This window comes from Dicentrarchus labrax, unplaced genomic scaffold, assembly GCF_905237075.1.
Source record: "Dicentrarchus labrax unplaced genomic scaffold, dlabrax2021, whole genome shotgun sequence".
Classification (NCBI taxonomy): domain Eukaryota; kingdom Metazoa; phylum Chordata; class Actinopteri; family Moronidae; genus Dicentrarchus; species Dicentrarchus labrax.
Genome location: NW_026136707.1, coordinates 7946408 through 7968130, shown reverse-complemented (window position 1 = coordinate 7968130; position 21723 = coordinate 7946408). Strand labels below are relative to the sequence as shown.

Below are 21723 nucleotides of genomic sequence, written 5' to 3'. Positions count from 1 at the left end.
ATCTGAACAGGTGCAATTCAAATGTGGCTTGTCCCTTGGCTGCCATTGTACTTGAATAGACCGAGTTTGCACAGTAGAGTGATTCAAGCACTGTGAAAGGTGCTCTGTATCCGACCCTATTATTCCACAACACTGCAGGAGTGCCATTTATAAAAAGGCTTAAAATGGAAAGCAAGTGTGTGGTAGTGTGTCTGGTAGCCTCAGATCAGGAAGTGGCTGTGGAGAGGGGTGTAATGGAGTTGGTAGGGGATTCCTGCCTGACTGTGCACTAATTGCATCCAATGGCTGGCGAGTCATCAGCGGTGCCCACCCTGGCGCCAAGGGAAGGGTTGGCATTGGGGTGGCAGGGTGTGGGATAGAGAAGGGCTGCCGCAGCTTTGGTGGGTAAAAATAGACGCTGACAGATTAGTAGAGCATCTGAGACCCGGACAGGGGATCGGAAAATCCGCTCGGCTGATGCCAGGGACAGCTGAGTGTTTCCGGTGGGCACAAAGGGGACACAATCTGGGCATCACGTCTGACGCCCACGCACAAAACGGGGGAGCCTCAGAGTGGTTGTGGGCACATGAGTGAGCACGTGCCACAGTACAGCATGGGTGTGGTTTTTCCACTGGGACCTGCAAGGTAGGCAGAGCTCACGCCCTCCCACTGAGAATTCACACAACAGGTGTTTGGGCTGGGCCACCTGTGGGGCCGGCCGCCTGCTCGCACTTCACACCTCGTCTAGGGAGCAAACTAACATTTTCCACTGGGCTTGCCATGCTTTTGTTAAAGACCAACACGTTTCTGGAGAGGCTTTTACAGCTCTTTTTACAAGATCGGCAAGATATGCATGTGTGCGCAAGCGTGCACAAGTCAATCTGCATTTATGTGAGCGCCAGTGTGTCTATATTTGTGTATCAGTCCATTTAATAGCCAACAGGCACAGTGTGGATTTGATTATATTGCAACCTCCCTCTGCTATATACAAAGAAACTGTCGGCCAACAATGGAATCAATGCAGGCCCAGGCTTTTTTCACACTCGGCCTCCACATAATCTCATTCATAACAATGAGAATCTCATTTCCCACATTCTAAAGGTCAGTGCACACCTCTGATCACACTTTAATAAACATCATTCTCAGCGTTTAATTTAATTTCAGCAGAGCAGGAAACTCATAGGCAGCCATGCACATGGCATGCAAAATTCATCCGATCGTCCCTTTAATTGCTTCAATTTTACAGTACAGAGAAGAATGACCGCAATCACAGTGAAGAAAAAAATAATGCATAAATACACTGAAACACAAGAACACATCTGCAGAATACACAAACATACACACCCAGGCAGAGAAAAGATAAGTAGAGTCAGTCAAGTGCCAGTTTTGGTTCCATTTTAATAAAATACGCTTCACAATTTTTTTGGACCAGCACCAAGCAGTGGCTCCACATCTCTTTGTCATCACACATTTTAACTCTCACCTAAATTGGCAAACTGTACTAAACAACCACACATACTTGGTCAAACACACACACACACACACACACCTATGCACACACTACCTCTCTCACACACGTACATTGCAAACACATGCCAACATGACACAAAGCCTGGCACACCGGGCACACTCATTACCGCAATGCCAAGCTACCAGTTGCTAAGGAGACCTGTGGGAGAGGGAGGGTTCCTTGTTGTTGCCATAGCAGCCGGCTCGCTCCCTGCCAACTCTCTCCCTCGGGGAGAAACAAGGCAAGAGGTGGGGGGTGAAGTGGGTAGAGGTAGGGGGCAGCGGTTTAATAGGGCTATGAGGTGCAGAGGAACTTCATTAGCCATCAGTGTGCACCAACCACTGCTCCCCATGAATGCCTACCCACATGCAACACTTCAGCCTACAGACTTCCACTTACTCACGCACAGCCCATAGACTCCCACTTATTTGCACACCTATATGGAGAAGAAGATGGAGAATGGCATGCTTAGAATGAAAAGCAGGGCGTTGAAGGCGGGGGGGGAGAGTTTATCTGCAGGGAGAGGGGTTTGGAGGGCAGAGGTGGGTGATGAAACAAAAAGAGGATGGGGGAACAAAGGAGAGTTAGAGAGGGTCTCAAATGTGGGGATCCGCTTGTAAGAGTGGTAGGGATGTGAATAATGAAATCTTAGGTAGTTAAAGGATGTATGGACGCATTTTTTTCTGGAACCTCCTTCCTGTTCCTCTTCCTAACCATCCTTGACCTTCATCTACAGCATTTATCCTTCAAACCATATAATAGCACTGTAACGTGTACCGTGCACAATAGTGCATATGCCTTTCCTGTACACAATGCAACTGTACAACAAATGCAACAATTCATCTTTTATAGCCTGTAAGGCTTTTTTAGACCATACTCCAATTCAGGTTGTACCATTTGTGATTATGTTTCCCTTTAATTCAATATCCATTGTTAAGCATTGGAATTAGAAAATGCTGTTTACATGTTTAATATTTTTCTCTCAATTTAGGTTTATTTTTTGTTTTAAGTCTGCCTTAAACACTGAAATACCAATGCATGGATAGACAAATGGAAAAAGCACCTTCCCTTATCCTGCAAATATCTCCATGATTATAAGTTAAATTACTTTTGGAATTTATTTGACCTTTAACTGTCAATATGTGTTACTGATTGTGCAATGAAACTATATCTGTAATCTTAATATGGCAGCCCAGGAAGTAGGCTACCTTTTTTTTTTGGTGGCATTTATGACCATCCATCACAGTTTTTCAGATTTAATTTTTAGCTGGAAAGAATCTTGCTGGATGGGGACGAAAGGACGAAACAGAGAAAATAGTTTTTTAAATGTATCTAAATTAGCATATATGGCCTCAGACATAAGGACGAAATCAAGGAGAGGAGTGGTTTAATGGACCACATCACTCAGACTTTGATAAATTTGAAAAATCTAACTATGTGTCAGAAGTTTCACTCAGCATTGGCATTTGAAGATCATTTTGTTCAAGTCTGCAGTCCTAATTGACTTGCTAAAAAACAGAGTGTGAAGAATAGAATGCCACCAAGATTCACAAAAAAACAACAACATGACAATAACATGCATGAGAATAAACTGACAATATATAACTGCTTCTTTAAAAAGCCCTGCCTTTTTTCAAAAATAAACTGTCAGTGCTCAAAAGTGCTGCCTTAATGTAGAAATCAACAAGACGAGAGCTCAACTGTAGGGTCAAAGTAATTTCTGTATTCAGGAGCAGTTTTTCAAATATTGACTGCCTGATAACCCTTGATGCTCCTGGCTGCCTCAAATTCCAAGTACCAGTGTACAGTATGAACGAGGGAGAGTATTGATTTGGTCTGAATGAACTCAGTGTGGTTACGTACAGTTAAGAATACCACCCACCTAAGCCGCTCCTACCCCAACCCAAGCTCAACCAATTCAATGCGAGCTCATAAGGAGAGAAAATGAAAGATAGTGAGAGAAAGACACTCCAAACCAACTGAGAGGAATGAGGAGACGGGGGACAAGAAAAGACAGGATTTACCCATCCTCCCTCCTTCCTCCCCCCTCCTCGCTCCGTTTCCTGAAACAAAAAGAGCCCAATTAAGTCAGTTTGAGTTAGGGTCTTATGTGTGTGTGTGTGTGTGTGTGTGTGTGTGTGTGTGTGTGTGTGTGTGTGTGTGTGTGTGGGGCAAAAATGTGTATCCAAATCATGAGTGTGTATGCAATAAATGGAAAAAATAGGGGGGTAACCTACTGTAAGTTGTAGAGAGGGGGCAGAGGAGGGGGAGGAGGAGGAGGAATGTTAGTTGGGGGGGGGGAAGCACTCTCTCTCTCTCTCTCTAGCCTAAGAGGGCCAAACTTGCTCTCAGCTCCTCGACGGGAGACGCTGAAATATTAATCGCCACGCTCCAGCCGCAGACTAGTGAACACAATCGCTTCAAACTCCCACCCTAATGAGTGTGTTCATGAATGGCTAATGTGCACAGATGGGGGGCTGATGACTGGATAGATCGCAATGGGGAGGTGAGGGAGGGAGTGGAGGAAGGGGGAAAGTGAAATTTCGGCGGGGCGTGGTGGTGGTGGCAAGGGGTGCAGAGGCGTGCCATGACCTTTTAAGAGCCTCCTGAAAACTTAATTAAGACTAGCCCCGCGTTACTCTTTTTCTTTTACTCCCTCTCCCACACACACACTTTGGTTCAGGCTCGCATGCCTGCACACACACACACACACACACACACACAGATACATAAAAAAAATCTCTATGATCCTCACTCTCATCCTCTCTCCTCCCAGTGCATCCACACTGTTTATCCTCTTGCCCTTTGCACACACCCTGCCGAGCTGATGTGCAATAGATTTCTCCGTATAAAACTTCAAAATGACTCACGCAAGTTTGTTATGAACACGTCAGTTTCCTGGTCATTTTAACACACATACACACCCTGAAATAAACAAAAAACACGAGAAGACATTAAAACTGCAAAGGCAGGAATGTCTTTCCTCGCCCCCTGCGTGGATACATCTCAGAAAGAGGATGGAACAAATCCACAGGGCTCTGAAGAGTGAGGTGAAGAGCTCTTTTACCTTAAATGCCATTTACTTCCACAGAGAAGTTACAGCTACATCTCACTGATGGTTTGACTCCTAACTGAATCCTAACCTGCTTGTAACACAGGGCATGTAGTCCAAAGTGCCCTCTCAACTAGAGCTTGTTCTTTGGGCATGTTAATGCTTCACATACATCTTTTATAGCTGAATATGACCTGTTCTTGCACCTCTGGGATACGTTTTGCCTCAGTATCCTCATCACTGACTACTCTCCTCATCATCATTTCAAGTACTGACGTAAGAAACATTTTGATACCATGTGGAGAGTAACAGAAATGCGGGTTAACGTGTCTTCCCAAGACTCTCCATTACCATAGAGGCCACATACGGATTAAGAGCACCCAGCGTGCAGACGCATATATAGACATACACACTCACATGCACAGACATGCATACACTCACAGCATCTAATTAGAGGAGTGAGATGCTGTGACCTAATTCCTAACTTCTCCTCGGCAGTCAGGATCGGGGCCTCTGCTTTGGATCGGTTGGATTACGGCGGGAAAGTATGGGAATGGAAAGGGACAGAGGGGTAGTGATGGGAAGGATTTTTTTAATAAAAAATGTATGAGCCTATATATTGGGAGCGAGATTTTACACATAAGAGCTGTCTCATCTATAATGAATTTTTACCTACACTAAACATAACTAAGAAGTCCACATTTTATATCAACATGTCAGATAATAACTTATATTGAACATATATGAAGAATGCTCATATTGAGCGTAGTATGTGTGACACCAATATGCATCATGTAATAAAATGCATACCATACATTTCACTTGAATGGCATTATAAAAAAGTTGCAGGTTTTCTTGTTGGCTATCATAAATATGCCCCTTTTATAGATCCTTTATTGTTTTATTTATACTTTACTTTATTTTTATAGATAGATATGGTTAATTTGTTAAGCATAAATTTGTGCCTCTAGTCACTACTGTTGTTGGGTCCCTCCATGAGATGATTTTCAACTTTCCTCAAAAAAAAAAAAAAGAAGAAAAGATCAAATTTGCTTTTTAGTTATGTTTTCTTGTTGAGTTTTAAAAGTTAAACATGTAATTTTGTGAATACCTCAGTTGATGTGTCATATTCTTCTCCCTCAAGATCAGCCAAAAGCCACATGTAACAGGAGGTTTATCATACCTAAGTCCTACTAGTAAAGACTATTTCTTACCTATAAATGCCACCTCAATAGGATGCTCCCATGCATTTGGGTCCCAGGCACGGATTGTAAGTTAAAAATTAGCAGCACCACAAACTACTTTTCCTGAGCAGTTCTGTCGTGATTTCCAAAGCACTCTAGGCATGATAGAGGGAAACCAGTAGAGGTACTAAGAGGGGAATTAACCTTTGAAAAGGAACTGCATTGGCAATACTCACTGAGCTATAAGAGGTTGAGCTCAAGAGAGATTCCCAATTTAACTTTGCAGTCAGCATACTTCAATACTTAAATGCATTTATCACCCTTTGTCTAATTATGTAATCCAATTAAACTAGTGTATTTCATATGCATTTTGTTAAATGACTAATCTGCAACTTTTATACCGTACCTGCAGAAACAAAATGTAAACTTCTATGTAGCCTAGTACGTTTGTATTTTGTGTCAATGGTGAGCAATTCTTCATTTTAAAATCCATTATTTATTGCATATTTGTATTGTCTTCTACATTTACAAATTAATTTGTCATCAAGCTCACAGGACAAAAGAGAGACTGGTTGCATTATTACTGAGCTAGCTGTGAGCTGTGATTACCTTGATGGCCCAACTCTATCCATCACGTAAAAATTCCTGAAGACGGATGCAGCTGGATGAGACATATTTACAGTATGATGCGTGACTGGGAGAACCACTGAGGGGTTGTGTGTGTGTGTGTGTGTGTGTGTGCAGAGCGTGTGATGTGTGAATGTGTGTGCGCATGCGTGTGTGCGTGTGTGAGCAGCTTTGCATGAGCTGATACATGTATGTGAGAAAGCACTACACCTCTGTATGTTTTATGTGTGAGTGTGTGTGTGTATGAGCGTGATACATGTGTGTGTGTGTGTGTGTGTGTGTGTGTGTGTGTGTGTGTGTGTGTGTGTGTGTGTGTGTGTGTGTGTGTCACAGCACTCCTGGAAGGGGGCTGCAGCGTTTCCGCCTGAGTGCGGCTGTCAGTGGGCATCACTCAGCCTGGCAGTGTGGCAGGACGCGAGGATCATTAGTGGACACGGAGGGAGCGAGAGAGGGAGCAGAATGGAGGAGAGTAAAGGAGAAAAGGGGAGAGAGGGGCAGTGACTGTGTGAGTCTGGCATTGCGTCTTAATATCCGTCTTGAGAGCATTACACACACAGCAGTGCACTTTCCTCTCAGTCACGCAATCACCCCACCGCAGAGACCCCATCGTGGCCCCCTCCTCTGTCATTTTCTCCCCTCTGTCACTCTCTTACCCCCTTTCGCCCTGCATCTCTGATTGACCCTCTCTGTCCCTGCCCATATCTCTCAAGCCATGCCCTCACTTAAGCACAGTGCGTTGCTGCTTTTCGTTTCCCCAGCTCCAGATTTACCCATTCTACTTCCCTTCTTCACTTACATCTTTCCATTTCAGCCCATTGCTCCCATTTTCACCCACTCTGCATCGCACAGTCGCTCTTCTTCTTCTTGCACTAAGCATCATTGCTAGTTGACCTACTCTTAACCACAAGCAAGGTGAAACAACTGTTCTACACATGTGAGACATAAGCTCTTTTCACATCTTTCGCCATCCTGTCTCACTCAGCACTTCATCCCTTGCAGTTGTTCGTGCCAGTTCTTGACTCCTTCAACCATCTGCTTATTCATTTGTACATTTACCCATCAATCCGCCCATTAATCCGACACTTTGTCTGAATGCATCGTGTCCACAATCATTGGTGTACCACTCCACCATCATACCCTTCACTGACTCACTCTCTTTAGTCAGAGAGATCCCTCTGATCTCCATCTATTCCTCCAGGTCTGTGACCTGCGCTGCGATGCCCTATGCTGAATACCAGAATCAACATGCCTGACATTTAACAAACAGAACAGCTTCAACAAAGCTAGCTAAGTTAGCAGAAGTGCTAATTCTCCCCTAGTTTGCTTACTCAGTGGGTTTCCAGGTTCAAGGATCCATCTGTTTGCTGTACTGTCATAGCATTTATCACACACAGATTAGGCCTATTCTGTAAAACATTTGCCCCAGCAAAACATTTGCGAGCTTGGTTTTGGCACCTGCTGTGAGTGTAGTTTCTCATTATAGTCCTGATAACAATAGTACAACCTGGCCAGATGCCAGGTGAAAGACGGAGGGTTTTTGTTTGGATGTCAAAAAGGAAAATGGCCTGTGAACAATTGCACAAAGAACACGTGACCAATCAGGTGCAACAGAAGACAGTGTGACAGCTTCAAGGCAAACAAGGCCACTAAAGCCTTCTTTCTGAGGAGGTTTTGAATAATGGCACATGGGTCAACAACAAATATTAGTCAGTTATCTTCTTTGGATGCTTGCATTGGGCATCTTTTCATTTTATACACTACACAATTAATCAATTCATTAAAATAATGCATAGATTAAGCAATAATGAAAATAATCCTTAGTTGCAGCCCTATTAAAATCTAAATCATGCTTTCATTTCCATGAGGGGATTTGGCAATTCCAACGTAATTACTGATCTTCATGGTCAAACAGGCTGTAAAGCTCCCAGTGAATCCAATCCCTGTCATTAAACGCCCATGTATCCTATCGTTTGCATTCCCTCATCAGAGCAAGGTAAAATTGCACCTTTACCACTAGCCTGATGTTCACACACCTTTCTCTCAAGAGGAATGTCAACATTTAGTCCTCTATCTCTTTCTGTCGCTCACATACACACACCCTTGCATGAATTACAACCATTTCATAATCACCATTCCAGACACACAGCCCTGGAAATGAGAAGAAAGACAGTGCCACAAACACACACACAGCCTTGACCCCAGTAGTATCCCCTCAGCTGCCTTGCACCTCCTTGGCACTCATCTAGTTCGCTCCCCGGCCAGTCTTCGGGCATGGATCACTTGTAAGGATTTGAGAAAAGACTTCACTAAGCTGATTGCTAAAGGGGAGGGGGGCAAATTACCGTTGCACAACTGCGTAAAAACCTTCTTGGGTCATGACTTGCCTTATGTAATAGATTGTGTGTATGTGTTCCCGAAATACCACTCCCCCCCGCAGCCCCTACCCCACGCCATTTACCCATTTTGCACTAATTGAGGGATCTTTTTTCGGAAGCTGTTATTGCACGCATTTAATTATTTATTTTGACGGGAAGCAATCTGGTGGCTAGTGAAGAGATTGTGAATGTGTGTGTGTGTGTGTGTGTGTGTGTGTGTGTGTGTGTGTGTGAGGGGGAGGGGAGAGGAGAGAGAGAGAGAGAGAGAGAGAGAGAGGGAGAGATGGAGCAAGACTAGGTCAGTGTAGCTTTTTGAGTAAATGTGTGTGAGGGCAGAGCTACTGTAAGCTAACTGTGCTGTAAGTCTGTGGGGCTTTGCATGTACGAACAGTATATAAGAAATGTACTGTGTGCATGTATGTGTGCATGTATGCGCTTGTGTGTTGCATCTCAGAGTGCATGGCTTTCTGAGTGCAATGGGAGTGCACTAATGGACGCACACTTGAGCTGAAGTGTGCAGAGTGTAGCTGAAGTGCAGCCAAGTCTGGCTTCCAGTCCTGCTTGGAAGCCCTATAATCTACTCTCTACTATTCTAGCTCTCTTTTCTCTCCCTCTCCATTTTCCTCACTTCCCTCTCCTTGTCTTTCTATCTCTGTCTCTCTAACAATTTAATATTTTCATCCCCTCTTCATTGACTGAGCCAGCCGCCCTCCGTCTCCCCACCATCTCCCTATTAAATCTCTTTATCCTGGTTCTGAGAATGAAGACACATGGATCAACATCGTTGCTGGCTGGCTGTGGACTTTACTTTCCCCCTCCCTGCTGTGCAGTGAAGAGAATGAAATAAGGGAAGACGACATGTAACCACCAGTAGTCTTGACCTTTATCAAGCTCCAGTGCCTGAGGCAGGGTGAATGAGACATTAAGAAAATGACTGAGCATTATTAACCCCTATACACACACACACACACACACACACACACACACACACACACACACACACACGGCAAACTGTCTGGTCTGAATAATAGCTTTGATGCCTATTTCCTTGGTTGGCACTTTTTTGACAGTTAAGGATAAGCTAAAGCCAAATGATTAAACTGGGAATAACACTTATGCATTCTGCGTCACGTCACTTTAGAAAGAAAAGGATGGCAAGACCGGCCCGGCCTGCCAGCTCAGATTGTTTAACTGTGATTGATCCCTTGTTGAGCTCCAGCTTCCCAGCACCCCTGTGAATGCCAAATCCTGTTGAGAATTGATGCTTCATTATAAACCAACCACACAAGTTCTTCAAATGATGCATCGGCCTCTGAGAGAAAGCTGGACCTGTGAGGGCCAGATGTTAACCCTGACGGCTGCAGTCACAGTCAAGCTGTACTTCTAATGATAGATCATTTCCCTGCCTCTCTTCTTCTTCGTCTTCTGTCTTTCTCTTTTTAGCCTGTGAGCACGTGTGTGCGACTGGCGCATGTGCATGTGTGGCCATCCTTCTACTCCAGTCAATCAATGAGCAGAGACAATTCCCCGAGTGACATTTACGGAGAAGAAAGAGAGCCATTTATCACTTTAGTTTTGGGATAATAAAAGAATGACTGAATGAGCCAGTGTGTGTGTGTGTGTGTGTGTGTGTGTGTGTGTGTGTGTGTGTGTGTGTGTGTGTGTGTGTGTGGGGTGAGGGAGAGAGCAGGGCGAGAGAGAGAGAGAGAGAGAGAGAGAGAGAGAGAGAGAGAGCTAAAGATGAAAAGGGGATTTCAAAAGCACATGAAAGGAGCAGGAGAAATGAGCGAGGGAAGAGGGAAATGAGTGATAAAAAGGCTACTTTGTGGGAAGGACTGAGTGTGAAATAGAACAAGTGAGGAGAGAAGAGAAGGCTGTGAGTGACTGACAGTGAAAAAGAGAGCACGAGAAAGAAGGGTATGAAAAAAAAAGCCTGGGGTATGGAAAGAAAAAAGGCAGAGAGACAGAGGAGGGGATAGAAAAAGGCTCTCTGCGCAGAGAAAAAAACTAAGGAGAAAGAGGGGGAAGAGACAGAGATGAAAAAAAGGGTCCACAAGAAAGGGGGAGAGGAGACAGCGAGGCAGACGTGCTGGGTTCATTCAGGGCTATGAGCAGACTCGGAGTTCAGACCCCACACGGTCAGCATACTAAACACCGGACTCAGTGTCCTGACCCAGATTCATGCCACTGACATACAAATCCAAATGGGGAGGGAAAAATTTCACCCCTAACTCCCCTCAAACACACAAAAACACACACTCCCCTTCCCCCTCAATCCCAGCTGGTCTGATAGTCACCTCATAACCCAACAACCTCGCCCCAATCCTGTAACCTCCCCACACATATGCTGGCTCCCACACAGATTTGCCCACACATGACTTGTTTTACACATACACATGTACACTCCCAGGCACAGCCGCACATGTGAAGTGATTTCTTTCCAAGGTCAGTTTCCTCCTTTCAGCTCAGGTGAGCAGACATTACAGCTCAGCGGGGTGCTTGCACCAGTTCCTGACCAGCCGCTACCTGAGGTGACCTCCAGAGCCCCATCCATCAGCCGCGGGCGCACGGCTCAGCCGCAGCACATCCACCAGCCATTAGCATAACAGGCATCTTTCTTGAACATAACTCTTGCTACACCTCCTCTCCGCTGCCCTCCTTTTTTTCTATCCACCTGCTCCGATCAGTCAACGTTAACTACATTTCCCTTTGTAAGGCGGCTCCCTCCATCACTTGCCAGGACCGCCAAGCTCAGGTAAACTGATCGACGGCCCTTATACGCTGTCCTTTCCCCTCCCACAATCCTTTGGCTCATGACAGGGGCTTGATGGACAGGCAGAGAGGAGCGAGAGACCCAGCACGTGGCTGCCAGGAAGGGTCCGGAGATGGAGCGTTGTGAAATACACCGTTTAGCTCGGCATACATCATCTCTTTCTCAGGGACAGACACGGCAATATGCGTGCACGTAAACATACACATTTACACACATGCACATGCACACGGCCATCAATCCCTTGCATACAGGAAGAGATATCCGATGAAGAGAAAAATTGAATTAGGAAATATGGGCACCATGATTTGTGGGAAGCGAGTTTTGTGGCCGGGAGAGAAATACAGCTTGGAGCGCACTTCATCTTGTAGCAAGAGCAAAGAGGAAGAAGCGTCTGTGTTGTTTATCTAAAGCCCCCATCTAGCAACAATGACTTGATTTGAAATATTCATATACATGTATGACAAGATCAGGCCCATTATGTTGTTCTCTCGGTGGGGCTTCACTGAATATACTGAATGGAAACCCATCAGTCAGTGTAAATTATGAAGACAAGATACATTACATAAGCCTATAGATGGGCATGAAGAGGAGTATTATTGTTGCCTGATATCAATCATGGCAACACACGTTCTACAGTGTCATCAGTATGATAATATGCTATAGGCTATTTCAAGGATAAACCCACCATTATAATATTTCACAACGCATATAACCAAAGCAAAACACATTAGGCATTGTGTAGTGTGCATCATCATAAGGCATTATATGGCTTATGTTTTAGATGCATCTATAAGTATACAAATGGTACTTCAATCACAATGAACCATAAATCACATGACCTAATGATTATTTTCCCTATCAATTGAGGTTATTTTATACAATTGCTCATTTATCCTACAAAATGTCATAAAACTGGGAATGCGCCCAAGAAGGCGTTGTAAAAATGCTTGTTTTCTCAAAGCAGTGGTCCAAAATGAAAATATTTTAAATTTATAATGATATAAAACAGCAAAACTTCAAATCTGACAAAAATTAATCGATTACCAAAATAGTTTACAATTACACTAACCAACTAATATCATTAATCCACTTATTGTTTCAGCTCTACGACCTACCACGTCATCCTGCAGATTACGTCTTTGTTGGCAAACATAACAAAAAATTCCATAGCCCAAACAGTGCATGGTCTGTATCTAATCAGAACTATATGAGGCACATCTTTAAGTACAAATAAATAGCATGTACATAGTATAGTTCAGCTATTAAAAGGTGTACGCTAATATGGAGTAGGCTAGCCTGAGGCTGTCTTGCTGTGATAGGGGTGAGTACTGGAGACAGAGCAGAACAGAGTGGAGCAGAGCAGGCCCTGTAGTGGTGGAGAAAACGACAGAGAGAGTCGACCCAGCGTGACTACCGCCTGCCTGAGTGGAGCAGCCTGCCTGCAATTAAGGTGGAATCAGGGAGAAATCTGCGCTGCCTTGATAATGAGCCTCGTCTGAATTATTAACGAGAGCTGTTCCCCCGGGACCCGGGCTCCCACTGAGCCCATCAACCCCCCAACACACCCACATGCGCACACACAGACACACACTGATGCAGGGAAAAGAGAGAGAAATGCACTCATAAACATCCACACACACAGACACAACGACAATCACACATTATGCACATTGACACAGATGAGCAACAAGCATGCTGCCACAAATGGAGACCAAAATTTTTGCAGCACCACGAGGGCCGACACATTTTATTCACACGCTGAAGTGAACATCCAAAGCCATTTACAACATTTGTGATACAAACAACATTTCTCTGGGACAAGATAACTTCATCCCCTGCCATCAGATTGAAACTGACAGACCTGTCTATGTATTAGAATAAGCTACTTCAATAAAACACTTAACTGAATTTGAAAATCACCAAACATCTCACATATTAGAAGAACCCCTTTGATGTGTGAATCCTGTCCATTCAGCTTACTCTACTGATCAAGCATGTGTAATAACAATGGGCATTTTCTTGGGAAACGGCATACTGAGGTATTTCATTTCTGAGCCACTTATTAGATGATGAGTCATTTATTGCCTATTAGTCATGTTGGCAAGTATTTATGATCATGAATGAAAAATGCTTTATTCTAAGAATTGTATTCTGGGAATAATATTACTATTAACTCAGCTGACAAAGATCTATAAGCCCTCCCTCTATTCCTGCTCAGCAAACACACTAAAAGCCGAATATATGCAATACATGGAGTTTTTATTAGTAGGACTACAAGTCACAGGGATATTGGTGTCAATAGAATGTGGCTGGAGGGTAACTGAGCAGAAACACAGTGAGTTTTACTCCCATTTTATTGAAAAGTGGGTATTGTGGCCGTATGCCTAGAGCTCACTGTGTGTCTAACAGCACTAGCATGACATATAGACCTCTCAACAGAAGACATCTTTCTGTTCCCACCCCTCCTCCAAAACTTCATAACCCATTCCCTGAAAATAAAAAGAGATGTGTTCTAATCACCCAGCACTGGTGTGACACTCAAGGCTGCCCCCCCCCCCCATCAAATCTCCATGACATCAAACTTACACAGCCTCAGAGAGGCAAACACACACCGCATTCTGTCCCTGCAGCTGTGAACGGTTTTGCCAAAAAATCCGCAGGCGCTTACCAAACAGTGCCACGCCTTCCACATGAGCCAATCGCCGCGAGTCAGACAGGTTTCAAAACAAATCAGACAGCAAAACAGCACCGCAGAAAGTCGCTTCCGCTCTCGGTCAGCCCCCTCCTCTCCCAAAAATGGTTCACCCCACCCAAGAACAGAGTGTTCCTCCATGGGTGGTTTGAGGAGGCACAAGTGTGTTGTGTGTTTCGTGCAAATGCATGTGTGCATAAGCCAGAGGGAATAGTGAAAACCATCACCCTAAATAGTGCAATGGGAAAAGAATGACAATATCTCTATGCTTCTTCAGTTTAGGAAAAGCCATGGGTAATAGGTTTGGTAAGAAATGCTTCAACAGCTGAAGTTCAGTTCAGCTGAGAAGACTATACAAATTAGTTCAACGCTGTCGAATTGGGAACTTGACTGTCTCATCCCCTTGTCTTCTGCTCCAAAAGACCCAGTAGCTGAGGAGTCGAGCTGGGGAAAATCCAGCATTGTTATCCTATTATCTCTGAGATAATGTGAGATATGAGATTTATCTTAGATAAGACGAGGCACGCTGCTTAAGGCAAGGTCTAGATCACTGGCAGGAGACTGCTAAAGCTCAAAATCCTGACACCATAGTTCCCGTGAGAAAGACTCCTCACCTCAATTGGCCCTTGTGCCAAAAACCACCAAGACAGAAAAAAATATATATAGAATGTCTAATAGATGGATGGATCGAAAGAGAAAGGCGGAAAGATTAAAGAGGCGATAACATGGGTGTCTGCTAGATGGAGTGATAAAACAGAGCAAAGTAATATCAAAGGCAAAATTATATTGTTTTTCATATTACTGTCTCCTGATTGCTGTCTCCCATATTTGAATGCGTGCCCATGCTTTAGTAATTTGCATGTACATTAATCATTTTCAGTGAGAAATGAACTGCCACGGCTGCCTGAAGGCTGCAGGGGGAAAGGCAGTGAGAACGGGCTTCTTGGCATCAGATACCCGACTCAGCCTGAATATACTGCCTGAACCCAACCTGGCTTCGGCTGCAGGAGCCAAGGGGAGATGTAAGGTGCTCATAATCCTACACCATAAATCTGTCCAGCATGCATCATATGCTCTCATTTTCTGAGTGTGTAAGTGTGTGTAAGTGTGTGTGTGTGTGTGTGTGTGTGTGTGTGTGTGTGTGTGTGTGTGTGTGAGTGAGTGTGTCTGTCGCACTCTCAAATTACTCTGCTCCCCTGAGCCAAGACGGGGGATAAAATATGAATCAGCTGAAGTCTAGGATAGTTTCCCGTCTCTCTAGACTCCCCAACCATCATCAAGTGACACAAGCATGCATTCCTACACACACACACACACACACACACACACACACACACACACACACACACACACACACACACACACACACACACACACACACACACAGCAGTCACACACAAGCAACTCTACACACTCAGAAAGTTTCAAGTCTCTCCACTTCATGCTAAGCTTCTGTCAAACACACTCTCTGCTGCACATTTGACATTCATATCCCTCATATTTGACAAGTGTCTCTCTACTGCAGCTGCTGGAGCCTGTGCATAGTGACAGGATTACGAGAGTCTGTCTGTCTCTTTACCTATAAATCAATTAGATAAAGTGATATGATCCAGTACTGTTATAAATACTACTGCCTGTGGAGACAGGGGTTATGTGCCTTTGCAGAAGATAAGACTGTACGGAGAGACATCTCGCTTTCTCTCCTCTTCATTTCCTCGCATGCAGTTTGTTGCTGTCACATTTCTCTCTTTTTTCTGAGCTCCATCTTTCTTTCTGTCTGATTTCTGCCAATAAAGGAAGCCCCATGACCTTTTGCCCTGCTGGCCCTGCACAGACAGCTACCTAAAGATACTTTATAAATAACAGTCTAGTCGCTTTGGATTAATGTGTCTGAGTGACTGCCTGGCACCCTTGCTGACCTGCTGCGAAATCCCCTGGCATCTGACTGCCCCGAGTGCTGGAAAAAGCCCTGCACTGTAAACACACAGGGAAAACTATGTGTTGGATGTTACAGTAGGCAAACAACAGGCAAATTCCACACAAATGCACTGTAGTTGCAATTGCATACACCCAAAATATAATGTGACGATATCTTAGAGGCATGCATGACACATTTCTTTTTAAATATACTTCATAAAGTAAATAGTAATGGTGTATTGTGGATTTTTTGTATCCCATAACAACCCATGCCAACATATACAATAAAACAAACCCCGCCAGCGCAACAATGGCATTTTCTAACCCCCTTGAAGTTAATGAACTTCTGGGCGCCTAAAGGGCAATCCCAACACCAAGTTCCCTTTAAACCATTAGAGGCATTATGAAGTCAAGAGCGAGACTACGCACCATTCTCTGCAGTGACATGCTGTCAGACCAATTGGCGGGCCCAAACACACACGCCTATAGAAGTAGACAGCCCCTCCCCCTGCACTAGCCCCCACAAAGACACACACAACACTACCAACCCTGATGCTTTGTTGCAATTGACATGTGCTTCTCCCACGCACAAATGCAGCATGCATCCACGGAAGCTTGCACTCAGATATAATTAGCCATAAAGACGTAAAACACAAAGATGCATACAGGGCTTCCGAATCAATCTCTAACTTGAGTGCAGCATCCTACATATTTCTATATTGGATCAGCTTAGTTAGTGAATACTGGAAAATAAAGGTCAGCCAGTGAAGTTGCCAGTAATCTGAAGTAATCTACATTGCAGTAGTGACTAGCACCCCAGTGGAAGGCGTAATCAGGTTCAGACATAATGCTACATAACTTCCCTTCAGTAAGGAGGTGATTAGGAATCCATGACCTCAGAATACTGCAGCCTTCCTAGAAGTCAGAAGCCATTAGGTATTTATAGGAGCTTAATGGTACTGTCTCTGTATACTGGCTGTCTAGTACCCATCCTCAAGCCAGCATCACATCTCTTTCAATACCAGTCATGGCAGCATAATTTACAACACACAATCTGCTTTTGAAAATTATTTTCCTAGAACCACCCCATATACTCCGGTTCGATAAACTGTCTCAAGAGCCTTTGGTTTTAGTTGGTCGTCCACCGCCCTCCGCCTACCGAAACCCCCAACCCCCAACCCCCCCAACCCCCCAACCCCCCGTCTGTCTGCCCGCCTCCTACGCAAACTGCCAAGCTAAACCACTTAATTTCATTTTATTTCATCAGCAGCTTACCAACAATTCTTTTATCTTTATTTTTCCCTTTCCCATCACAACAAAAAAAAGTAGACTGTTTTGCATCAAATGCTTTGCTTGTACGTGATATTGTTGTTTTAGATGAAAATGTTGTGGATGATCCAAGTAGTGTTTTCCAACTCGCAAATGCTGTTGTCAAATATAATTGCATGATATGATTGTAAAATGACATGTATGAGAGTGCACCTGTTTTGTGCGCAAAAAGGCAGCATGGACTTAATATGAAAATGTGTGACTTTATATTGACTTTTTCAAACGTGTTCTTACAAGTTTTATAAGCAATCTTGCATTTAATCTTTCATACTACAGATAATGATTCAGGTGTCCACACCCTTTTTATTCCATAATTTGCATATAAATGTCTTTCCAAAAAATGGTTAACCACAATATATAAGATTTATTGACTTTCTGTCACACTCCCAACAAAAAAAAAAATTCTACATGGCTTTGTTATGTATTCAAAATCCTACAAACTCAAATGGGATTCTCACTTGACGACCCAAGTTCAATTAAAAGTTTAACACATTTACTGCAAGAGCCCAGGTAGACAGTTGCATTAGAACCTGTGCTACCTGTGCATATGTGTAACCCGCTAACAATATTTCCATTTGCTTGTTTGTTTGGTTCCTGTATGTGAGCTACACATGTGACTCCTAAGTGTATGTTTACATTACCGTTCTGTCTCTGACCAAAACCAGGTCAGTCCTGTTACTGACATTATGGCTGCCTGCTTTAAACGACTTACCTAATGCCCCGTCATTACCTGGAATGGGCCCCATGTCTCGCCTGTGGCCTGAAATATCTCAGGACCTCAGACTGCAACTGTCAACCCCCCCTAATTTGCAGTTTCAGAAATAGCAGACTGAGACTTTGGCGCTAAAGATAAAGAGGCCCTATGGTTGAAGACGCTTGGTGCAAGGGCTGGGATAAGAAACCAAGTCTACCTGGGGACACACCTTAGCAGGGTTCAGTTTAATGGGACAGGCTTAAGGTGTCAGTCAGGTGCTTGTGATTAAGGCTGAGGCCAACAGAGGAGATTCAACTCCAAGCAGTGACAGAGTTTATGTTATGCAACAGAAACACAACAAGTTTTGACAACAGACGGATTCCTCAGACAGACAAAAATGTGAATGTGTGTTGTTAGACGCAAGCCAATATTTTGGTCTTTGATTGAATTTAATGATATGAATAACACGCCTAGATGGTTCTGGACGAGTACAAATCATATGTCGTTGCCAACTCAGTCATTCTTCCTGTTAGTCTTTAACAGGATAAATTTAGCAATAAGCATTAACAGGCTATTTAGTATTGGGTTAGTGTTGGATTATAGGTATAGCTGGCCAATGTGAAGTCATCTCTAAATCCTGTTTAGTAGTCTTGCTTCAGTAACAAACAGATATCCTACAGACCCAGGTATGACACGATGAACAGTCTAAAGCAGGATTCTGATGACAGAAAATGCATCCACAAAGAGCTGTCATACTGTACAGTCACTACCTGCTCACACATTGCCATGGAAATGCTGCAAACTTCAAAACTACAGTCTCAACGTCTCAGCTCAGCAAAGATTCACCATCAGAGCAAGCGCTGCTGCCCTGCTGATCTCCATGCCCGTTCTCCCTGTCCTCAGATGGCCATAATGAATAGAAACAAGATGAGGCTGGGAGCAGAGGCTGATAATATGGGCAGATGTCCAGGAGGTTACTCTAGGCTCTCAGCCAGACAGGCAGCGGTGGTGGACTGTGGTCAGTTGTGAACACCCCTCTGAATATTTACATTGTGGACAGCTGACCTGTGATCTCCTACAAGTGTCCCTCTGTTGATTCTTCAAGGAGTTTTTAAACTGATGAGTAGAAGAGAATGTGTACTCCCCATTTGCATGAAAATTGAATTGAATGGTTTATCGTATTTAACCCCCACGCGTTATTCGCAGCAGATATGAGAATTAATCATTAACCATTATGGTCCTGGTGAAAGGGTTTTATGCACTAGTACGCTGTTGCCCACCATGATCTGCTCTCTGCAGCTGGGATGAGCATAGCGTTGTTACACACACAGCAAGGGACTCCACTCCAGTCTATTACATTCTGCCATCAATGATCTATTAGAATGACTGACGGCAGTAATGAACTAAGACAAGATAACGCAAGGCACCATTCATGCGTAACCGACACGGAATCCCACGGTGACATGTGTATGGCACGAGGGGTGAAAAAAATCATAATGGCTTAGTGAATAAGAATAATACTCAATATTATCACTTGACACTCTGTGATTAACACGTCAAAAAAAACCTATCATGCTGGCCCGTGTGTTTTATTCCTTACCTTCCAGCCAGCTGAGCTATTACTGTCGCCCTTATCCTTGAAATAGGGCACATAACGGACCATCCAGTCGTATATCTGTGACAGCGTGAGTCTCTTTTCTGGGGTGCTCTCAATGGCGCGGGTAATGAGATCCGCGTAGGACTGGTTCCCCCACGCGTTCCGCCGCGAGGACTTGGCTTTGCGCAGCGGTCCGGTCACATCGAGAGCCGCGCCAGCCAGGCATGGGTGCGTCGCGCCTGTGGGTGCCGGGGCGCCGGCTGGATGCTTCAGCTCTCCCGGCGTTCCGCCCACGAGCCCCGCTCTGCAAGCCGGGACGTCCTCTGGTTCCACCTTGATCTTGGCCAGTGGAAGACCCCCGCTGACCTCGTGTCCACCGGGGAAATCCTCCGGGCACGGCAGCGGCCAGGTGCATGAGCGAGGCCGGCTTTGCGGCTCGAAATCCGAATCAACCTGATGAGCGTCTAATTCGTCGTCCTCCATCATCAACATTTACCCTTCAGTTGAGAGTGGAATAAATCAAATGAAGAGCAAGGGAGGGAAATACCTCCACGATCCCCGTATCCCACTGTCTTCAATGAAATTCACGTGAAATTTACGTTGAAATTCGCCCCGTAACAGTGCTATTAAGCTTACAGTCTGAATCAATAAGAGGCAATTCAACGGAGTAGACGGACCATGATGAATGCAAGCAAAATCACAGCCTCGCGTGTAGAGATAAGAGAAGTAATAAAAGTAATAATAATTTTTCGTCCATTTTACCTGTAGTAAAAATCAAATGGTGATTGAAATGCTTCTTATTCAACAGTCCACATCACCTCAAGACAGTCTCAAACGCGTGTCAGAGCCAGTCAAGGGGGCTTCTCAATCCAGTTGCAGCAACAGATGATATTTCAGATAAGGAGCATATTTGCAAAGCAGTCGTCGATAAATCCCTCCAGAAGACAACAGGAAGAATGGGGAAAAGAGGGGGGAAAAATCACCAGGGCTGTGTAGAGAGCATCCACTGAGGCGATAATGCGTGATTACCGTGAATTATTAAATCTTCCAGTCTGCACGGATTAAGCTGGCAGCGGCACATTCAAGTCCATTCAGCCTGAACAGCACCCAACTGTCTGCAATTATAATGAAGAGGCGTGCGCATGTGACGAATCGATAAATTCCCAGTCTGAAAAAAATATAAAGAGAAAAAATAGTCCAGTAATCAGATTTCGTATCCACTTGTCGGGTTGATAAAACTGGCTTTTTATCACTCCTCCTCTTGCTCCCCTCTATCCCCCCTTGCCTTTTCTCACTCTCTCAGATCCCACACATGTTCTCATTTGCTTACAACTCGTTCCGTCGATGTGAACCGAGGATGACGCGCCGGCGCTGTAGTGGAGATGCTGCCAATTGGAGTGCGCTCACGAAATCAATACTCTCCGAACATGATTACAGCGAAATCCCAAACTCTCTCTCTCTCTCTCTCTCTCTCTCTCTCCCTCTGCCTTACTCTCTCCCTCTCTACCATTTCTGATACGAACGGAGGGATCAAAACCCAAATTCTTAATCAAAACTCTGCATAATGATGATCTTTCTGGCGGAGCGTCACACGGCGCTTTGTGTGCCAGCCTCCACGTCCAGCTGCGATAAAACAAGACAATAGTGAAAACTACCCGAGGGGGAAATTCCTGCACAATCTGGACTGGGCTTTTTTTTTTTTTGTCTTTTTAAAAATACAGTGTCTGATCCGTCTTTGTGCGTAACAAACTGCCCCGTGCAACGTGTGCAGCGTCCAAATGGTCTCCAGGGAGAACCCTCAGCGCGCAGGAGGTTTCACCTCTGCTGATTATTTGCGGGCTAGTCCTCAGTGAGTGTAATTTTCTATGCCGATTAGACAGATTTAGTTCAGATTAAGAGAGATTAGGTAACCCTAGATTTTAATCCGAGAGGGGTAAAGTGAAATGGGGCTTTTCAGAGGCCAAAATGAAAAATCATCTCTGCTCCACACTCCG

At 44.4% G+C, this 21723-nt stretch overlaps 1 protein-coding gene across 1 annotated transcript in view; it reads right to left on the bottom strand.

Moving 5' to 3' along the window:
* Nucleotides 1-21400, bottom strand: part of LOC127367226 (forkhead box protein O3-like) — a 30804-nt gene extending 9404 nt beyond the window's left edge. The window contains exon 1 of the mRNA XM_051406908.1: nt 19733-21400. Within this exon, the coding sequence (XP_051262868.1) occupies nt 19733-20221 (489 nt within the window). The 5' untranslated portion in view covers nt 20222-21400. The remainder of the gene's footprint in view (nt 1-19732) is intronic.
* Nucleotides 21401-21723: the final 323 nt, after the last annotated feature.